The 22,828-nt window shown below is 36.8% G+C and overlaps 1 protein-coding gene across 1 annotated transcript in view; it reads left to right on the top strand.

The window, feature by feature from the left end:
- The first annotated feature begins 1,426 nt into the window (after nt 1–1,426).
- The window catches only part of LOC134540678 (P2R1A-PPP2R2A-interacting phosphatase regulator 1), a 33,549-nt gene continuing 12,147 nt past the window's right edge, over nt 1,427–22,828 (top strand). The window contains exons 1-4 of the mRNA XM_063383551.1: nt 1,427–1,958; nt 16,368–16,461; nt 18,093–18,236; nt 20,746–20,957. Coding sequence (XP_063239621.1) covers nt 1,855–1,958; nt 16,368–16,461; nt 18,093–18,236; nt 20,746–20,957 — 554 coding nt within the window. The 5' untranslated portion in view covers nt 1,427–1,854. The remainder of the gene's footprint in view (nt 1,959–16,367; nt 16,462–18,092; nt 18,237–20,745; nt 20,958–22,828) is intronic.

Here is a 22,828-nt window from a genome sequence, read left to right as displayed (position 1 = left end):
GGAATTAGTGCTAGATGTTTTCAAGGGGGGATATCACGTCTCACATGGGCGACGTCACGCCCTGAGTTAGGAGTCTCACAGAGTCCACGTGCCGTACCACGTGGTGGTGCCCTCTAACAATCCACCGTAAAGCCGACCGATCGACCCCCCCCCCCCCCCGCGACAGTATAAATCAGTAGTGAAGCCAGCATTTTTGTATGGGGGGGGGGTTAAGAAGCTTGGTCTCCTCCCCCCCTATTAAAGCGGTGGTCCGGGGGTCCTCCCCCGGAAAAATTTGTATTTTAAGGTGTAAAATAGTGCTATTTGAGCATTTTTCGGTACTTAACTTTAAATATTGTAATGATAAAAATACTACTAATTTTTTAATAAAAAATTTTGTTTTAAGTGATGAAGTAAGAAATTAATTAAAGGTATTTTAATCTATCCACGTCCACTAAAATCGTGAATCATGCTCGAAGCTCGACAATGCAAAAAAAAAAGGGAATAACTATGGTTGGGTTTCGGCAGAACTGACCTATTCCTGGAAATATAACCCCCCTCCCTGGTTACGCCCCTGGTATAAATCAATTTTACATTTTAACATTATCAAATGGAGCTCTGGTGGCAGTGTTGTTAGCTGCTTCCTATTAGCTGTGAGCCACACCTTTATCTCAATGCATCTGCCAATCTCCAGCACTGACCTACTGCATTCATTTGAGGAGCACATTTGTGAAAACTGCTGTGGAAGTGGTGCTACTGCAATGTGAATTAACGCAAATGATTTTGTGTTCTGTATCAGTTCTGGTAATGCATCGCTACATCACAGAATTTAAATTCAGAGCAGTTAATGCCACTGGGCCCATTACTCTTATTGGGAAAAAAAACTCCATTATACATTTCACATCACTGGACACACCAATAAATGTTATGTATGTGTACAATCATCTCAGCTAATATTTAATTTAATTAGTATTTCTAGCTGCTTCACTTTCAGGGCTTGACTGGTTTATTAATCTCCACAAAATATTCATTTTCATTTATATTTTAATGCTGTTAAATCTATTTCAAGGCTGAGAAGTTGTAGAACGTCTTTAATAATTGGCAGAGAAAATATTGGTACACAAAATGTAATGTATTCCACTGTACAGATTCCTTTATTATACCATGTATTTCACCATTTTTCTTGTACAGTTAATTTTTAAAGTTGTTATTAAAATGGTTATAGAACAACACTGGCAATAAATAGTATTAACAGCATTAAAATTATATTAAAATTAATTCATACATTCAAATTTACCGCCGTATTTTTAAAAGTCCCGCCAGGCCGTAGTTGCAGCTAGTTCAGTTAGGTGCCGCTAGAATGCGCTCGCGTTTCAGAGATTGTTTGGACATCCAGTAGATGGCAGTAAAGTCGCACGTTTTAATTTGGGTACAAGCATTGACTTACCGGTCTTCTCTTATATAGTCATAGTCTTTGAACCGAACGATAATGGTGATCGGTGGAATGTCAATAAAGATTTGTTATTATGGAATGTATGAATATTTACCATAACTTATGCAGCGGTTGTTGGGTTTAAGTAATAGTCGCCACTTAAAGAGATGTTTGTATGTTTGTGGTGATTTATAACGGCTTCAGATCAGCTCGTGTGTCATGTAGGTTTGCTTGTAACTTTATGGCTTCGGGATGTGGAAAAAAATTTTATTTTCTTTTGCACGAATGAGTGATTACACAGTTAGGAAAGAAATAGACCTTTTAGTTTAATTTCGAATTATCACTAGCCACGTATAGGTATTTGTAATGGAACCGGGTGACTTCACAAAGTGTGCATTCACGAATGCTTGAAAGTTTTTTTTTTGGAAACTGTTGTTGCTGAAATGGATGTTGATTCTCCTGCAAGTTTGAAGAGATCGAGTAGCGCGCCAATGATAAATGAACTCAGTACCACTATGTCATCAGCCACTACTACTGCATCCACAAGGTATTGAAGTTTAGTGCCCATTGCCTCCATTAGGACCAGTTTTCCATATTTTTGCTATAATTGAAGTGAAACTTCTAATGTGACTTCCAACAAGGTAGCGTTAAACGTTTAACGCTACCATGGAGGGGGTATGAAAGCACTGTTGCGTTAAACGTTCAACGCTCCTGGGGAGGGGGAATAGAAAGAGGCAGAGCGAGAGTGAATGCAGGGCACTCGAACGCATGCGCAAGCGTTAGCAACGAGTAGCGTCCAATATTCCAACACAATAGGGAGAGAGAAAGAAAGATACACAAAGGTAGAAAGTAGGAGAGAGAAAGAGAGTGAGTCTGTAGATCCCAAGCACATGCGCGTGATATTCTTGCTATGCATTGTAAGCAATGTTAATAAAGTTTGTCTTAAAGAAACAATATGATTTCACAAAAAATCAATTTCTACCCCTTCCTATTTTCATTTCCACATTACGAAGTTTCACTTCTTCCGCGCTGAGGGACTCCACGCACTATTTTTTTTTATCATTTTGAACATTTTATCTCAATTTTTTTCTATTTCAAGGTATAAATCATATCTCACAGACCGTCTATACCTTGTTGCAACCACATATTTACTAACAGTATGTATTCTGTAAGCGTCGCGAGGAAATAACTTATTTCATCACTTGTGTGACTACAACTACCACGATTACCACAGCAGTTCACATGTGTTGACTTAAACAAGCAGCCAAAGCCAACTCCCATGCCATGTCAAGCTAAAAAAATTAAGCATAGAAGTTATATTGCAAATGGTATCAAAATATTTGGAATTGCAAATTACAAGTGGTAGCCTGCAATATCAATTTAGTGTTCAACTGTTTAAGCAGTTTTAGTTCAAAATTTTTTAGGCATTCAGGCCATTCCACACCAGATTAACCAATGGTCTAAACATGTTTTCAGATCTTTATGATTTTTGTTTATATGAGATAGTATTAGCTTAGCAGATAAACAATAAAACGTTTGAATTTTTTCCCCCTCTTTGGTTTTTGTGTTATAAATGGTAATTATTCCGTATCACATATTCAAGTTTATACCTTGATCCTGTTGTCATCATCCTGTACGATTGATCCTGTGGTACATGATGCTTGCTGTTTTTGTTCAGTACATTGAAAGATCCAGAACATAGAAATATTGAAAACAACAATGTGTGGAAGTAAAAAAAAAAAAAAAAATTAATTTTTTTATTTGATCTGTTAATACAATCATTATTTATGTTTAATCACAATTTTTATTTTGGGCCATTCTGAAATTAAGTGGAATTTCTGTACAATAAAAAAAAAATTAAACCAAAGAAATATTATTATTATTTTTTTATAAATGGACTATAACAAACTAAACACTAGTACACTCTTTGTAGAGGTTACGTTCGCTTCCACGGAAGTTACAATTTGAGTTACATTACATCATTAAAGTTAGATGGGTCATCCTCAAAAAAGTTACCATGTAAAGAAAATAATTTTAAATGTGTAAAAAGAAGAGAAAGACTGTGTGGTATTATTTAACAAAATAAAATTTTGGTAGTGATTAAGAATAAAAAAAAACCAATTAAAACCATTTAGAATACACTTTAATAGGAAAAGAAAATCTTTCTGGAAAATACATAGTATTACAGTGCATTCTTAAATGTCTGAACAATTCTTTTGTACTCATCAGTATTTATAGTCCAAGATCCGGCTGCAGGATTAGTGCGTTCATCGGTTTTTTGCTGAAAACCAAATTTATATGTATTTATAATTAGGAGAATATATATTTACCAGGTTGCCTATCAAAATTTGGCCGCCAGTATTTTTAATTAAATTATTTTTAATTGATGTTTGGGAAAAAATTTTGTTCACTTGTTTTTTAATAAAATAACGTCTACATCACGGCAATTTATATGAAGATTCAAAAAAATCACGGTTGCCGTTGCGCACTTGGCCGCACCTCTTCGCAGTCAGGTGTAAACAGGTATGATTTCGATACATTTATTAAACATATATCAAATTAAAGCTAATTTTTTTCTATTTATTATCATATATGGTTGCTTAATTAAATCCACCCGCAAATAAGGGTTGCTGGCTGTTAAACATCATAAATATTTAAGGTAGAGTGAAAGAAAGTTAGCGCGTAACATCATTTGTCAGACGAGGATAGCAATTGCTGGCTGTGCGACGCTTTTAAGCCATTGCGCATGCGTCGAATGTTAGTGTTCTCAACTTAACAGCTGCGGCATTTTTATTCCTTCATAAAAACAATGCTGTTTTGGAGTTCGTAATGCACAACGTTTTATATTTACTTAATTGTTCTATTTGTTCATCTAAAAATTATTAAATTAATTAACGTAAAATAAAATTGAAAAAATGAAGTCGTGTTTTCAGTGTAACGAAAAAATCAAAGTACTCGACTTTAATAATGCATCATTCAAAAAGTGCCGCTAATGTTATTGTTTTATCGTAAAAAAAATATAAATATCATGACACTTTATTTACAATTGAATCTACTAATGATTTTGGATATCATACAGAGTGTCTAAAAAAAAATTACAGTTCTAAAGCAAAAAGATAAAGAAGAATTTGAAGAGTTTTGCAAAACACAAACCGTAAGTGAAATTTCAATAGAACTTAAGAATAATATAGGTTATAGTTACAAAATAAATGACACAGTGCTAACTTGGAGTTTTTTTTTGTTAAAAATGATTGTTTTTTAATCTCTTACTATAAAAATAAATTACTGCATTTTTCAAAAAAATTAATGATTTAACAAAATAAATTAATACATTTTTTTAATAATTATTAATTTAAAAAATTAATTAATGCCCTTTTTTCAAAATACAATTAGTAAATTTTTTTTTAAAATTAATGATTTAAAAAAAATTGGTTGTCTGTAAAGTCGGTTTACGGACGATAGTTTAACGTGACAACGTCATAACAAAACATTGATGAAATGATTGATCCAGAAGAAAAGGAAATATCATATTCGGCCTGTGACTGAGCCATAATAGGTTTTTGCAACCAAACCATTTAGGCATTAAAAATATTATATTCTTTGAGGAAGAGTTTTTTTTTAACTTTTCAATCTTTTGCATGATAAAATCTACCTATGCATACTTTTATGAATAAAATTGAATCATTTTTATTGAATTATCACTTTTGTATGGATACAAAGGAGTGAAATTAAATGTGCAAATAAATTAATAAATTTACTTTTAATTGCATTCATTAATTCAAATATATTTATTACTTGTTGCGTGCGCCATATTTATTTTTACAAGTACAAAAAATTTTTCGCAGCTGCCGGGTTTCGAACCGACAATTTTTAGTTTATGGGTTAGGTACGCTAACCACACGCCCACGAGGCCATAAAAAGATAATGTAGTTTCAAATGTTATATATATTTATAAAAACTTTGTTCACAATAAGGGTATAATATTAACACAATTTTATAACAAATACGCATCCTAAATACACCAAACTTATTTATAATGTGTTACAATATTTTTTAAAACATTGTGCAAAAGATCCCGGGTGTAATTTGAATTATTATGTGTAACTGTAAAACACCATTGTTGGTTCAAAACGTATTTGAATTTTCAATATTACTTTTAAATAACCGTACCGATTGTGCTGAAAATCGGTGGACGATCGTTAAATTACATAATATTAATAATTCAAACGACGAAAATATGATTGAAAAGTCAAATCGATGGTTGTTCCAATCGAGTGGAAGAGAGATGCCACGCATGCGTACAATGAGCAAACAGAACACATCCGTAGTGGGACACTTTTTCGTGTGTGCAGCCGGCGTTCATCGATTTATTAGACGTCACGTCAAAATGTAATGTTTTTTTTAATTATTTAATATTAATAACTTAAAAAATTACCTAATGCATAATTTGAAAAAATTAATAATTTAAAAAAATTAATTGATTAATCTTTGAAAAAAATAATGAAAAAATAAAAATAATAAATTTAAAAAAATATTAATGTTTATTTTTATGGAAAAACACGGTAACGTAGTACAATCTACTAATTTCTAATATATTACATTTCTTAGACAGGTAAAATTTATCAGGTATTCGGACCTTTTTGAACCTTTTTCAAACAAACAATATAATCATTCAGCAGTATAATGTGGAGAAATAAATACCGACTTTCTCTGTTGACTATGCGTTATATCTTTACAAAAAAAAATATGTCACTGTCTTTTTGATGAAAATTGTCTTTCAACACATACATTTACTTTGCAGGAAGATTCAACTACTCCCTGGTGATTGAGAACACTAACATTCGACGCATGCGTAATGGCTTAAAAATGTCGCACAGCCGGCAATCGCTATCCTCGTCTGACAAATGATGTGACGTCGTCCGGGCCTGCGGCCCCCTTTGAGCCCGATATGCCACCGCCCCAAACACCACCATCTGTTCAAACCTCCCGCTTGCGTGCGTGTGTGTGTGTGTTGCTAGCCCGGCAAGAGAGCACTTAGCTGCAGTGCGCCGCACCCCTAATTGGTGTAACGCCCCTCGTGCCTCAAAATTAAATTATTTTAAATTGATTAAAAAGAGCCTTGGAAACTTGCTGGGTAAGAAAAATAAGAAAAATTTAGTTATTGACCAGAGGTGGCACGAGGTGGAGAACAAGATAATTTGGATCTCCCTGACACAAGCAACTGGGGAGCTGGTGGATCTTTTAAGGGAAGAAGGTATATCATAAATAAATTAACACTACACAAGTAGCTTGGTCTATAGGTTCCCTGGTTTATTATTAAGGAATTTTGTGTTCGTATTATTCAAACCTGACAATAAAAATCTTAGTAATTAACAAAGTTAAAAGGGGGCGCCCCAGGATTATTTAAAATAATACATATTACACCTTAACAAAAAATTAATACATAATCAAAAATTTAAAAATTGCACCAAATTTGAATGTCCCAACAATTACATATATTTATGAGTTTCCTCGATTTTACAGATTCTTGAGGATGACGTCCTTAAAACACTGCTCGCTGGTATCTTTGTTTTAGTTCCTTCTATTTAAGTGAAAAAATATATATATATCTCATATCACCCGGGTCTTTCCAGGATGACCTCGGACTGCCGGCCAAACTCTTCTAACAAGGGGGGGGGGGGATCAGCTGGAGGTCCCGAAGATCATGCGGGGAGCAATTTCTCTCCTCCGTCACTTCGACCCTGTCTGAAACACAGCCCAAATTCAAAACGAATTAGACCTGCGTCCAGACAGTCCTACACAGTTGGCGCGAAAGCCAACAACGGGAATTTGGGGGGAAAAAAAACGTATTACTCACCAAACAGGGTGTGGAAACCGGGCTCGCGAGGTGTCTCGCGCCGACATCAGGATGATGCGCACCGAAAACTCGCAGATGCGCGAAGGAAACCAGAATTTTTATAATTAAATATAAATTAAAAAAAATTTAACTACGCATGACTTTTCTAAAACTACCTCTGCCTGGCTACTGTACAAATGGGATCACATCCCTTAAGCAACTGACTACATCTTTAGTGCAACCGAAAATCGCCGTTCCCGCGAAAAGCCTCCTAGCGCAGAGGACGTCGAGAAGAAGTCTTCAGTAGCCACGATCAGAGGACTGAGTCCCCGAGGGCGGACGAGGCTTCTAATTAAAACAGGCGCTAAAGCCCTAGGGAGGAGGGGGGAAGGTTCGGTTCTAAGCCGAAGATTTCTGAAGGAGTCCGAGGCGGGCGTGACAAGAACACGACATGCACGCTCTCTACCGGACCGAAACGAAAGCAACGAACAATCGACTTCTACAGGTCGGGAGAAGAAAGCATAGTGCCTTATGGCACCGCGACGCTGCTTTCTAGCGGCGTAAGGGGGAACTACTTGACGTGGTGAGCTGACTTGCCACCAGGTGTCATGAGCGTAGTCTCGGCTCGCTGGCCACCATGGGTGAAGTTGCTTTTTTCTGCCGCTAGGTTTCGCGGAGGTCTCTTTAGGTCTCTTGGCTAAGTTCATGTCAGGTCACTGCTCCTGTATTTCTCAGAACTAAAGTGATGTGGAGAGAGAGGAAGGGGGGCACAGAAAATGCCACTCCGTTGGGAACGCAGCTCCACTGGAGACTGCTTCGTGACGAGACATGCTATTCTCAGCAGGTCTCTACAAGGTAGCAGCTTGCAGCCCAGGAGCTACTCTATGCAGTTTCGGTCATGCAGGGAATTAAAATTACAACCTCGGGACGTGACTGCAGGCGAGAGAAATTTCAACCGGGCTGACCATGTCCACATTAGACAGCAAAATATCAGATTGGCCTCCTGGGAAGGGGCTTCGGTCCACTGCAACAAAGTTTAAATCCGTGGCGTACACCGGCCTAACAAAAAGTAAATCACCCCCATTAACAACCAGATAAATTTAAAAAATAAGAAACCCCAAAAAATTTTAAAATTGTAGGAAAAATTAAAAAAAGGTGACGAAATGCCTAATTTCCGGCACATTGGTATTAATAAATATTGTAATCCTTTTCTTTTCGCCCCCAAAATAGTGTTACGACAGCCATTCATGTGAGTTCTTTTATTTAACTAATTCATGATGTTTTGTTATTTAATAAGTGCAAGCACGGACAAGGACGCTCCCTAGCGGAGGGCGGAGGAACTAGCATGCAACTTCATTTAAACCATTTTCTATCATATAAGTAATTATTACAGACGGTCTGGGCATGGATGTAATGTACTAATTTTTGTAAAAGGATTTATCTATCTTTCAATAGTAACCTTGGGCACGCCATAGCTAAGTTGTAACGGTAATTGTGTTCGGCGCGAAGGGCGCCATGTTGCCTTCCGCAAGCTTTGGTCTCAGCCTAGTCTCCTTCTACAGCCGGCCGAGAGCGGACGTCTCTGCAGACACCCCGAGGACATCACCGTTGTTTCACCGAGAAGTACCTAGTTCTGTTAAGTAATTTATTCAAAAAATCATTTTTCTTCTTTATCCTCGGGGCCTCTCTCGGTCGGAGAGACTGCTTAATTAATATTTATTTACTCTCCGGAGTTTTCTATCATCTGTGTATTAAGTAACGGCGTGAGGCGACCACATGCGTGGTAGCCCTCCTCACCTTATTCGATTCGTGCCTCGGGCGTTTTATAGCTGTATCAACGGAGGATTGTGTAAGGGCGTGTACCGTGAGTAATAAAAACCAATTGAGTCACGTGTTTTGTGTTCGGGGGGCCACGTGGGTCCCTAACCTGGTCAGCGGCGTGTGGGACGCCCTGAGAGCCCACTGCGGTAATTAGGAGCGTGCCCGACGCTGAGAGCGGGCTTAGTTAGGGACAGGTGTTGCGTTAAGAGTCAGGAGGGCTAATATCTCGCCGCACACGGGCCACGTAACGCCCTGAGTTAGAGTTTTCCAGCCGGGTCCACGTGCCCACTTACGTGGTGGCGCCCATTGATTTCCACCAATAATCCAATCTTAGCACCGGTACGCCCTCAGATGTTACGCGCTAACTTTCTTTCACTCTACCTTAAATATTTATAATGTTTAACAGCCAGCAACCCTTATTTGCGGGTGGATTTAATTAAGCAACCATATATGATAATAAATAGAAAAAAATTAGCTTTAATTTGATATATGATTAATAAATAAACGTTATGAACGTATAAATGTATCGAAATCATACCTGTTTACACCTGACTGCGAAGAGGTGCAGCCAAGTGCGCAACAGCAACCGTGATTTTTTTGAATCTTCATATAAATTGCAGTGATGTAGACGTTATTTTATTTAAAAAACAAATGAACAAAATTTTTTCCCAAACATCAATTAAAAATAATTTAATTAAAAATACTGGCGGCCAAATTTTGATAGGCAACCTGGTAAATATATATTCTCCTAATCATAAATATACATAAAAATTTGGTTTTCAGCAAAAAACCAATGAATTCACTAATCCTGCAGCCGGATCTCGGACTATTAGTTTGAATTGACGACTTGAAATAGGATGAGGAGGCTCATGAATTTTGCGACTTTTTGGATGTCTGGCATTGAAGGCCAGTGCAAAGTGTTCCCACCCTTACTCCTGTGCATGAAACTGATTTCAACGTTGCAGCCATTTTTTCTTTTCAACAATTACTGTAAAAAAGAAAAAAATCTTAATTAGCCCAGTGATAGTAACAACTTTGATTTAAACGTAAATTTCTGGAGTGGGGACATGTAATGAAAACGAGCTGAATGCAATGAGTAATTTTTGGTAAAGTAACTTGTTAATTGAACTTGATGAAAAACATCTTACCGGTAAACCAAATATCGTCATAGATGACCACTACCCAGTCTCCATTTGCAATATCATTTTGTACAAGAAAATTTTCTCTTCCTGATTTATTTTCAGTTTCTTCTTCAGATTCTGAAGATGAAGTGTTGTAAACATCTTTGTAGCGCAAAACTTGTTTTCTCATGGAAGCAGCTAAAATTATGTTAAGGTAAACTGTGCAATAGGAAATATTCCACTTCTACATATTTGAATAAAAATGTCAAGTTTACAACATTGCGGTGTGACTGTTCTGATTAATAACTCAAAAGTTCAGTCCATGAACGAAGTTACAACAGATGCCGCAAGTAATCTCAAATGCAATGTTACTTTTGTAAACCTTAATTTTTGTTATTAAATAGTGTAAAGTTTAATTTAAATAGTTTTATTGAAGACTTTTACTCATCAATTAAAGATGATGTAAAAACATTCTAAAAATTTTGTAGTATAGGTAATCTATTAGATAGTTTTTTTCTTCTTATTTTTTCCTTAAATTATAAAAATGCATCATTTTTAAATAATTGAAAGGAATTAGATTTGGAGTACTAGATTATAAAAAGGATACTGTTGCTTCTGTTTGAAGGCTCAGCGCTATAGACTCCCAGGTGATATGGGATACATTTTGCTTCTGCTGAGCATTTGAAGCAACTTAGTTGACGCATATTTAATTTATTGGCCATTTTTCCCAAACTTACTTGGTGGCACATCATTGTGCCTTCAAAAGCTTTCAAGCCTGATTTGACAATCTTTTCAATTTCTTCAATTTCTTCAGGTGACACGGAAAACAAGTTGATTTGAGTATTTTCTTTCAAAGCCGAAAAGAGACTCTGCAAAGTTGCTAGGTCTCTTCCCTCGGAAATAAGCGTGTCAGCAGTCCTCTTGAGAGAACCACCTACTCCATCAAGGCCACTCAGAGTAATTCCAACTGAAACTATTTGAGCAGAACGTTTTCAAGAACTCTTTCATAAAAAAGAACAAATGTCTGTTGCGGTACCTATTGAGTCAATTCAATTTTTTGTTCTTTTAAATATTTCAAAATCTTTTCAACATGAGCCCCAGTAGCCGCAGCATCATGTTTCAAACTCTCAGAAAGAGTACAGAAAGGGAAGACTTCAATTGGTTGATCATGTGGCTTGATGTAGGCCACACCAGTGTGTAAAGTGATTTGCTGATGCGACCCGCCGAAATGCACACTTTGTATTTCTTGTGCATATTTACGTACACATAATTTTCACTAAAGTCAATGTGCAACAAAACATCATTCCTTTGAAGCTTTTGTTTCATTTCAAAAATTGTCCTGTACTGATGAACAATTTTAAAAATATGGTTCATAAATGTAGGAATCATATTCAACAGTACCTATTTCAACTACATCTTTTATAGTTTTTTTTGTGTCTCCACTACTTTTGTTACCTTCTTTTCTTTTTATATTTATTGTTTCTATCTTCCTCTTCCACTGGTCAATTTCTATCTCTTTATTTTCAAATGTGTTGATTTGTATTTGATTTTTTTTACATAATTCACATTTTCTTTCAAGACAACTGTCCTTTGTTCTTTTCCCTTCAGCTGGTGGACAACATAGCCTTTACCAAACTATCACTATCATTGGTATCTATTACTTTCAGATCTTTAAGTTTTTTCATAATTAGCTCAATATTTTCGTGTTTTTCACTAAGGCATGTTTTGCGATACTTTATATTGGCCCTTAGAACCCAAAAAGGCCGAAAAGAACAAAATGTAGAGTATGGTACGTTTTACCCATATTCAACCTCAAACTTTTTGTGGAGGCTTAACAAACTGCCAGTCAATATCCTTTTTTGTTTCTTCACTTTGAATCTTGTTCTGCAGTCCTTTTTGCCAGGTTCCAGTCTACTCACATCATCTTGCTCAAAAAAATTAACAACATCACGTTTTATTTTGACATTCTTCGTTGTGTAGTTTGTCAGTGTTTTGAGAGTTTCATGTATGTTTTTGCCTTTACTAGCCTTATTCAACTTACATTGAGGGCAGATGTGATGTTCAGTTTCAATATTTTTTTTAAAAAACTTAAATTTTAGTAGTGTGAAAATTTCTAAAATTCATGTTTTCAGAATGATATTTAGGTATGAAACATCCGGTACAGATTCTTGGGACTTGTGCTACCTTTATCTTCATATTTATTTTAATTATTTATTTATTTATTTATAAATTGTGACATGCACGCCAACACTCTGAGAGATTACAGGGGTGTGCACGGTACAAAAAAACAAACACAATACACAAAAGACACCACATACAAAGGACACACAACAAAACATATTAAAAACAAAAAATTAATTAATTCAAAAATACAGAAAATTAGTGAATTTAGAATAATAGTAAATTTAGAATGGCAACAAACAAAGATACACAGTTAATTGAGTTGACTGCAAGTGCTACTAAAATAATTTACTAATTGGTTAAGCTTGTTACTATTGGGTCTAATCTATTATAATTGCTAATTAATCTAAAAATAATATTTTTTTTCTCTTGATTGTACAGAAAGTAGATGTAAGTCGACTATGATACTGGGGAACTCTTAAACCAGTATTATCTAAGATGTATTTACAATTGATTTTAGATGAATAACAATTGGAAATAAAAAGATGGTCATCTAATGTTATATATCATAGTTGTCCACAGCTGTGCTAGTAGAGGTAATACCGTGCTAGAAGCACCAGCAAGCGATGCCTCGCGGATACAAACACACCCCTGACGAGACAAGCCCCTTAATTTCTTATTGTTCATTCAGAATTTTATGTTTTACTCACTTATATCTGTATTGGATATGAAACTGATGCTTCGAAGTATCGATACATAATAGTTTTACTTTATTTGGATCAAGTTAATTTTTCAATACCAAACTTCCTATTGGTTGGAAATAAAGTAGGGGAAAATTATGATGTAATGGAAGCTGGCCAATGATAACCAATTTAATTGCGGAACTAAGGAAAATGTATGTATATGATATTGGCAATGGTGAAAGCTAAAATAGCGAAGAGAAAAAAAAAAGAAATGATAGTGTAAGTTTTGTAGCGATCGTGGTATGAGGAGGAGTGAATTAATAAGGAATTAAATAATTTTATAAAGTGGATAAATAAGTACACAGTACGTATTAAGTAGCATTAAGAAATTTGTTGCATTTGTTTGGTAATAAGTGTAATAGTCATAAGAGAAGAGCAAGATCGAGTTTATTTCTATTAAGTTAATTTAACTGCAATGTAGAGAAATAATGTGTGGTTGTGTGATTGTAGTAGTGAACAGAACAACTACTGTTCGTGTTTCGCAATTTAGAATAAATTAAAGAAAAAAATTTCAATTTTTTTTTATAAATTTAATATCTACAAGAGAAATATTGACAGTAAATGATTATTGCTATAAAGCCAAGAAAGTTAAGTGGGTTTTTATGGTTTTAAATGTTTTTGATTTTTAGTTGTTTTATGTGCATTTCGTTTGATGTGTTAGGTAAGAGGTGATTTGTGTGTTAGGTTAGTTTTGCAACCATTGACATGATGAAAACAATGCTTAAGTTTGGATAATGGTAGATCAACTAATTAAAAAAAAAAATGTACGTTTACATTGCGATTGGTTGGGATATTGATGAAGTCATCAAAAAGGCTGTGCTGAAGCAATTATGACCCGTATGTTCTTACTGTATAAGCGGAGAAATTTTTGTGTTTAGGCGATAGTACTGTAGATGCAATAATTATCAAGTATTTTATGTAGGTAAATTATAGGTTTAGGGGTTAGTAAGGTAGACTAAAATTCTACCAAGCCTATGTTGTTTAGCGATATCTGTATTTCATTTGGTGAAAGTGAGTTTTTTTTTTGGCCATTTTCGTGGTATCGTGAGGTAGACTACAATCCCACCTAGTATAGTCTATTTTTCAATGCCCTGTATTTTATTCCTCATTTCACTACATTTTGCACAGCTTTTATTTTTCAGTCTAATGAATTTTTCTAATATGGTACGCTGTTATATGTCACGATACCTCCGTAAGTTGTAATGTATACAGACATAACTTCTTTGATAATGAAATATCGGTATCGCAAAGTAGACTAGAGTTGGGGGGGGGGGGGGGGGGGGGTGTGTGTTTGAATTAGTCTGTAATGCGATACTGAAAAAGTATAATATATAAACTAAATACGTAAAAAAAATAGCGTGTTTATAGCTCCCAGCCGAACACCCACATATTTCCACGCTTGTCCTGTAAGAATATATGAGGGGTAATGATATGATCAATGTCATCTTGGTAATGCCATCAGTTTTTTTTATGGAATTGTAATCTTACACTACTACCCTTCATTTTTATATGGTAATATTTATTAGAATATATCAAAATACCAACCATTACCTATTCATTACATTGTTGTCAGTTGTTATTACAACTGCATTGTATCTTCCAATTATAATCCTCTGAACATGACATTTAGTTGGGGGTACTACAGTGAAACCCTGTTATAATGTTCCCGCATATAATTTTTTCCCGCTTATAATGCCATATTTTTTAAGTCCCGACAATTTCCCCATTAGAGCAATGTATTTATTTCCTGTTTATAATATTTCACTAATTATGCTGTTCCCGCTTATAATGTTTGCTTTCTGAATCCAGTATGTGGCGCAAACGGTTTTATAAATTTAACTATTCCAACCATTATTCAACCAATTAAATTAAACGCATAAATTAAATAATATCAATACATAATAATTACTTTTTTGTTTACAGTCGTTAGACCATAGATAGGAAACAGACAAGAATAGATGATTTTATAACTAAATAATAACTGTAATGAGTGAACATTCAAATGTCAAGGGATTTTGTGTTTTCTTTTCCATTTTTTTTATATATGATGTTTGGCAAAAATATTATTTCAGTATTAAATTTCAGACTAAGTGCTATAAACTAGTAGGTTAAAAATATAGGAATTCATATTGGGATATATTCCTTTTAATGTGAAATTAATTTACTTAGCTTAATGAGTCCATCAGTAAACATTTAAAATACTATCGAGTGCTAAATTAGTGTTTCCTGCTTATAATGTTATTTCTTTTTTCCCCTTGAAAAACATTATAACAGGGTTCTGCTGTAGTTACAATATTTATTATATTGGGTTTTCACCTACTCACAAAGTGCACTATTTAAATTCGAAATTTTTTAAAATAAAATGGTGCATTGTAGTTTTAAATTAAAATAAAATATGTAGTGAGCAAGTACATGAAAATGAGTTATCAGATATTTCCTACATTCCCCCCTCAAAATAGTTGCTTTACCTATCTACTTTTTGAGTTGAAAAAGTATTTGATAAAGTCTGCAATAAAATAAAATTGATTGTAAGAGAAATTGGTGTTTAAAAAATTAATAAATATTTCAATAGAAGAGTAAGTAAAAATAGTTTTTTTCTTAGATACTAGCTGTCGTTATCCTTACTTAAATTTTACTACCATTTTGACTTCAAAACGTCGGAACATGTTGGTGTGTGCCGTTTGTTAAAATAACTACTTCTGTTTATTTCCAAAAAGGGATTGAATGTTATTTGTGTGGGTAAACTCGGAACACGCAAGAGAAGACTTGCAACCATGGGCGTCGCAACCGGGGGGGGGGGGGGGGGGGACACGTCCCCCCCGAATAATAAAAGTCTTCAATTTCGTCCCCTCCAATAATATATTTAGTTTCGTGGTTTCGTAGTTTCTCCTGATGTTTAAATTAATGATTTTGTGTGGATATAGCACCAGCAGATATGTTAACACTGTGTTTTTACAAATTTGTTCTCTGAAAACATTTTTTTTATAAAAAATAAATTATTTATTGCAACCAACTATAATTAGAATATTTTAGGAAAGAAGAATGCCTAAAAACCACCTTTTTGCACCTTCAAACCCCAAATTTTCCCGCTTTTTTTTTTTCTTCCAGGGGATGGATATTTCTCAAAACAACTAAATCAATTGAATTTCCCCCCCCCCCCCCAAAAAAAAAATATCCTTGCGACGCCCATGCTTGCAACTGACGTGCCGTGACGACCACGCACTGTCGCTGCCGTCGTCCCGGATCGCGGGGGAGCAACGCGAGTGCAGTGCTGTGCGTTGTCGGCGTGACCGCGACGTTGACGTGTGTTGCAGGGACGCGCTGCCGTTCAGCGGCTGCGCGGGAGGCAGCGCGCGGCCCAGACGCTTCAGCGGCAGCTTCAGCCCCGTCCACGGCGCCGCGTCGGCCGTGAGTGTCACGTTCGTTGCTCTTGGTCCCGGCCTCACCTGCCTCGTGCAGTTGTATCCTGTTTCCCATCGTAGCTCTCTTGCTTGATGTGTTCCGGTGTAGATCTCCTCACAGAACAAATAATGTAAAAAAATTGCGGACCATAGTTATCTCGCTTAATGTATCCAAGCCTAGTATTTATTTTCTTTCAAATGTTTATATCAGTCCTTACTGTATTTTAACTGACTTTTTCCGTAGGCTTATGGTTTCTACTAAAAATTTTTTTAAAACAATTAGCTCTCTCCTAATGTACTGAATGACTGAATAAACAAAAAAATTAAAATACATTTAAACAAGTAAGTCACACAACTGTTCATAACGGTTATGATCACTTGCTTGGCACATTTAAATTTTTGAGAATCACTTCAAGTAAATTACTATCTGGTGCGGAAATTTGCCACCAGACGTCAAGCGTAGTGACAGCTGTCGGGATGAACGACTTGACGTTGAATGTGAGAACGGGATTTAAGATCTACGGTAGTAACCCTCTCGCTCCATGTATAATAAGTAGGTTTGTATGAATGAATTAGCTGACAGTTGAGTTAAGGATATACAACTTGTCGAAATCAAGTTGGCTATGGAGACTCGTCGTGATGATGGAGTGCTGATGGAACGAACGGTTGGGTAAACTGGAGTGACCTGAGGGAACCCCGCCGGCTCATGGCGACGTCTGCCGTGCTCCCCACTTGCGGTGAAGTAGGGTTCGACCCGGCCAGCTGCCAGGAACGAGCCGACTCCTGAACGACTGTAACACGAGTGATGAGTGCAGTGTTCACTATGTATTGTGCTTGTAAGTCGTTAAGTTTCAGTTAGTTATTGTATTATTATTATTTTTTAAAATTATTTTTCATTGTCGATTTTGAGCCAAGGAGCTGAGGGACCGGCTGACACTATACAAGACACAAATTACTATCGCTTTACAGCTGAAAAAACACATCGATAAAATCACTGAAAAAACTTGTTTTCCCATTCGTAACAACATGTATGACATACATAGCCAAATACATACACTTGCCATATAAATACACATAGCCTATCCATGGATGAAAATTTAAAAAAAAAAAAACTTTTAAGTAGCTGTAAACATTGTGTTGGTAAATATCATGCAAAAATTGTAATAACTATTATGAATATGTGTGACAGATACGCAGTTGAACACTAGTTACGGTGAGACCATTCTGGTGTTTATGTTCCCCGTGGATGATATGTGAAGCACAGGGGCTTTCAACTCTTGGATGCCAGGTTTGCCGTGACGCCCAACCTTTCCTCGGTGGCAACTTAACTTCTGCCGAGATGTCAAGATGTGACTGTACAGTCGTTCTGAAAATATCACAAAAACACTAGGCCCAAGAAACCAGGATGGTATCTAAACTTGTGTGCGTATGCACAGCACGACAGGAGCCCGTGGATGAATAAAGCGCTAGGTACAGTATCAGCCAGGGCTGACTGCAGGCACCACAAATGCTTGGCAACGTCGCGTACACTTGCGACCTGGCTCGTGGAGCTTGTGTCCGGCCGGTGGCTGTGGGAACCTCCCCGGAGGTGAGTCCCGGCAGGGGCTGAGGAGAGCGTGTGTGTGCGTGTGTGCGCAGGGTGTGCCCCCGCGCCTCACGCCGCGCGTCAGCCAGCTGCGCCAGGAGGAGTGCGTGCACGTGGCGGAGCGCGAGGCGGCCCAGGAGCGAGAGCTGCACTCCACCATGCAGATGTCCCAGTCCTGGGAGGAGGGGCTCAACCTGGTGCGTGCCCCCTTCCCCTATGTCTCTCTCCCTTCCTCGCTTCCTCCCTTCCTCCCTACCTCCCTACCTCCCTCCCTCCCTCCCTCCCTCCCTCCCTCCCTCCCTCCCTCCCTTCCTTAATCACTTCCTTCCTTCCTCACTTCCTTCCTCACTTCCTCCCTTCCTCACTTCCTCACTTCCTTCCTCACTTGGAAACCTGAGGGGATTTTTTTTTATCACACGTTTGCTAGCCATATTTTTTCTGGAGTGCAAACACAAAATGTTGGACAGATATTCGCTGTGCTTTTGTTAGATTGGTAGTAGGGTTTATGCCCAGGGTTTACTAACTAAAGTAACTTTCCAGTGTGGCACACAAGTGGTTAGCTCGGTGCTCACCCGAGACTTCAACCCACGGCCTGAGGGCCTGAATGTGAGGATATTGGCTGAGGGGGTCTGTGTTAGGTTCAGTTCAGTGTAGGATGGTGTTCTGCTATCAGAGATCATGCGAGTTAAGGCTCTGTTTCAAATACCAAGGTTGTATTTTATTATTCTTATTGTAGGCCTATTAATGAAATTGCAACATTTTCCTCCCTTGCATTTGTTGTATTTTTGCAAATATTTTCAACAAAATGTTACTTGGTGTAATATAATGATAAGAGACAAGATATTATGGTTTTAATTTTCAGGCCAATTTCATTTTACATGCTTTATATTAGCTTCACCTGTATGTTTGTCTGTCCGTCTGTAACTCTGTCTGTCCGTCTGTAACTCTTTCGACTAAGAGTGAGTGACTCATCACTGTAAAATGTCCCACCCATTTCATTACGTTCGTTAGCCGAGCGGTCTAAGGCGCGCGACTTCTGTGACGTCAGCTTTCGGATTCAGCGATCGTGGGTTCTACTCCCGGCCACGCCGAAAAAAAAAAAAAATGTTTTTTTTTTCCCCGGTAAATTCTAATATTATATCCATACATCTAACTGCAAATGATTCGTAGAGACTTTACCATTTCTTTGTGACGTTGCAACTCCAAATAGTTATCTCAGATGGTAATAGGTAGTGTCGGTAACTCATTTCTCTATGATAATTATACATAAATATAGTTTAAAAAACTAAAAAAACATGCTTTTAAAGAATATCAAACTAAAAAGTTAAAAATAAATATAGTTTAAAAAACTAAAAAACATGCTTTTAAAGAATATCAAACTAAAAAGTTAAAAATAAATATAGTTTAAAAAACTAAAGAAACATGCTTTTAAAGATTATCAAACTAAAAAGTAAAAAATAATTTTAAAATTAAATTTATGACAATAGTATATAAGCAATACTAGTATAAATGAGAAAAAAGCATGGGGCGCTTAATATTCAAAAAATATGGCACAAAGCGCCTCAAGCTTTTTTCTCATTTATACTAGTATTGCTTATATACTATTGTCATAAATTTAATTTTAAAATTATTTTTTACTTTTTAGTTTGATAATCTTTAAAAGCATGTTTCTTTAGTTTTTTAAACTATATTTATTTTTAACTTTTTAGTTTGATATTCTTTAAAAGCATGTTTTTTAGTTTTTTAAACTATATTTATTTAAAACAGGTGATGTGTCTGTGATATACCATATTTACCAATGCGGGTAAATATGGTATATTCTTTCTGGAGATTATTTTATTATGTCTGGTAATTTATTTTATAATCCTGCATATTTCATCATAATTTACACCCCAACATGGTTGCGACAGCTTTAGAGTGCAAGCTTATGCGCTGTGCAACTTCTCATTGGTTTCGAAGATAAATTAAATCCAGATACATATGACATATGAGGGAGAATCGTGAAGACAACCTCTGCGTACGCTAGGCCAGTCCCAGCATTAGTCAGGAAGATACCATTCATTCAGGTCTAGTAGTCTTAAGATATTTGCAGTGTTTCAGAACAGGTTTTCTGCCATTCATTAGAAAAGAAACCAGGGAATATGTCGCTCGTTCAGTAGGACTCGAGTGACGGCCGTTGTTCGTTTTTCGGTCCCGTCGAAGCATCCGGAAGGTGACGCTGTGAATATTTAATCAGCGACGTGTATCATGCACCGTTCGACGGTGGCAAAAATTTCTGTGGGTGCATTAATTGATGCGTATCTGGCTTGGCAGTTATGCAAGACAGTTTTGTACATGAGTCGTGCATTTCCAAAACCGGCCATCTCCACAAAAAAAAAAAAATTACATTTAATAACCGACAAAGTTATTAATTGTGATTTGTAGGACTTTTACCAAACATTGTTTGCATTTTAACACACTTCTACGTTACAACATCTTGAAAAATCCACACCGTGGAATTGAGTAAACAAACAGTTTTCCTCGATTTCTCGCAAAACTGTTCTGGGTGAGATGGCTGGTTTCGGATATTTTTGACTCGCATGGAATTATGGAAACAGCCTGGCTTCAGAGTCGTTCAAATGTTTGCTCCGAAAGGACGTCGATGTGATGACTAGATTGTTCTCTGGTGACTGGAAGCTGTGAGCTGTGTGATGTGTGTCGTTGCAGGCGGAGCTGGGGGACGCGGCCGGCCGCCAGGAGAGGCGGGCGTCACGGGTGTGCGACCCGCTGCTCCTGAGCCTGCCCCCCTGCTCGCCGGCCTGCTCGTCGCCGTCGCCCACGCGCCAGGGCCTCGGCCGCCAGTGCTTCTCGCCCGGGGTGCAGGCGCTGCTGCGGACCAGCCCCTCGCCCAGCCCCACCCGCAAGGGCTTCTCCACCACGTGCGTCAACACTAGATAACACTAGATGATAGTGCCACCCTGCCGCCCTCTCGTACCAGCGTCAGTCAACACTAGATAACTAGATAACACTAGATGATAGAGTGGTGTAAAATGCAAGAAAATGGAGAAAAAAAAAATTGGCAATGCAATTTAACCAGTTCTTTTTTTTTTAGTTAGTTTTGTAAAATTAGTTTTGTTGATTTAAATGATTACGTTCATAAATACAGTCATCACTATCATCCGCCACCGAAATCATAAATCATCCTTAGGAACGTGAAAAAATCGCGATCGTGATAAACTAAAAAAAAAAAAAAAATTACAAAGGTTGTGATGTTTTGAAGTTAAAATGTGATTTTCTGAAATTTTTTCCCTCGCTTTTCCATGAATTTCTATGCAGTTAAACGAGTGTTACGTTCGCATGCCTTTCCCATCAAACACAACTCGAAAGCGGTGCGTTGTAAAGAAAGAAAAAATTCAGAGAGTAAAAATTGCTTGAAATATATTATTTTTGAACAAAAATATTTAGGTAATACTTTTGGTTTGTATCTCTTAACCGTTGTAATTTCCACATGACCTGCGGATTTGGTGTTTCATGTGTCTACTCCCCAACAGCGAGAACCATCACTGTAGCGTCACATGCCAGGCTGAGGGCTGGAACAGCTTAGTTGAAAAACTGCAAGCTCTGCGTCTAAACTGCGTGTTTTTTTTTTTTTCCCCCTGCCTTTGAAATGTCATCTCGGGTGAAAGATGACTCAGGATAACACTTTGGAATTTCCTTGAAAATGGAAGGAAAAGAGATAGCTGCAACAGTCATGGAAATCACTCAGTGGTAGTAATTTGAGGGGTAAATGCCATGCTCCGATATGCCTTTACTCAGACTTTGAACTTTTTTTTTTTCCATGTACAGTAGACTCCTGATTATCAGGGTGCGGATTGTCTGGTTTGCAGATTAACCGTGCCATATTTCACTTCCATAAACCATAAAAACAAAAATAATGTTTTGACTTTTTTTTTATATTTGTAATTTATTGATGTGACTGAGCATTTTATGCTGTGATTCTCGACGAATAATGCTCCCAAAGACGTTACATGCATAGTTGGTAAGAATTAATATGCGTCATGAACTTCAAAACAGCAGGGGCAATCATAAACGCACCCCTGTTAACCGTGCGCGCTTGTGTTCCACGCGACCTTGTGAACCGGGCTCAGGTTAGCGCCGGCGCGGCGCCACTGCTGCGTGACTCACGCGACTGATACTGGCTCGCGTAGATTTGAGTCAGCATTTGCTTTGTGTGGTATTGTTTTCTGTAGTAATATTTTGACAGTAATGTCTAATAAACGCAAACGAGTGGTACTCGACATTAAAACAGGCTGTGCTAGTGGCTTATCAAGGCAGTAATGCACTTTTTAAACAGTCTGGAATTACGTTAACAGGTTAAATAATTTTGTGTTATAATACGTACAACACACTCAAGTTTTTATGTTATGTATTTTGAAATCCTATTAGAAATCAAATATATATTGTATATTAAAAGCATTATTATTTTGTAACTGAAATGTTTTTAGCGCCTACTTAGGAATGCCTAGCCATATTATGTAAACAAAGCGTTTAGTGATTTTTTAAATTTTAAATTTAGACTGTTCAATCTTTTTTTGTAATTTAAATATACTTTGTTTAATCGCTGTTTTATTATTAATGCAATGTTTTCCTGAAACAAATTTGGACGTTGCTATGAGGGGCGGGTGTTATAGTGTTTGTATTGACAGTCGCGATAAAAAAAAAATATTAAATCATTTTTCCCCCGTCATCGCTTTAACCGTGTTTTTCGATTATCCGTGGGCCCCTTGCCAGTCATTACCTTGGATAATCG

Source organism: Bacillus rossius, chromosome 17 (genome assembly GCF_032445375.1).
Source record: "Bacillus rossius redtenbacheri isolate Brsri chromosome 17, Brsri_v3, whole genome shotgun sequence".
Taxonomy (NCBI): domain Eukaryota; kingdom Metazoa; phylum Arthropoda; class Insecta; order Phasmatodea; family Bacillidae; genus Bacillus; species Bacillus rossius.
This window is presented reverse-complemented; position numbering and strand designations above follow the sequence as displayed.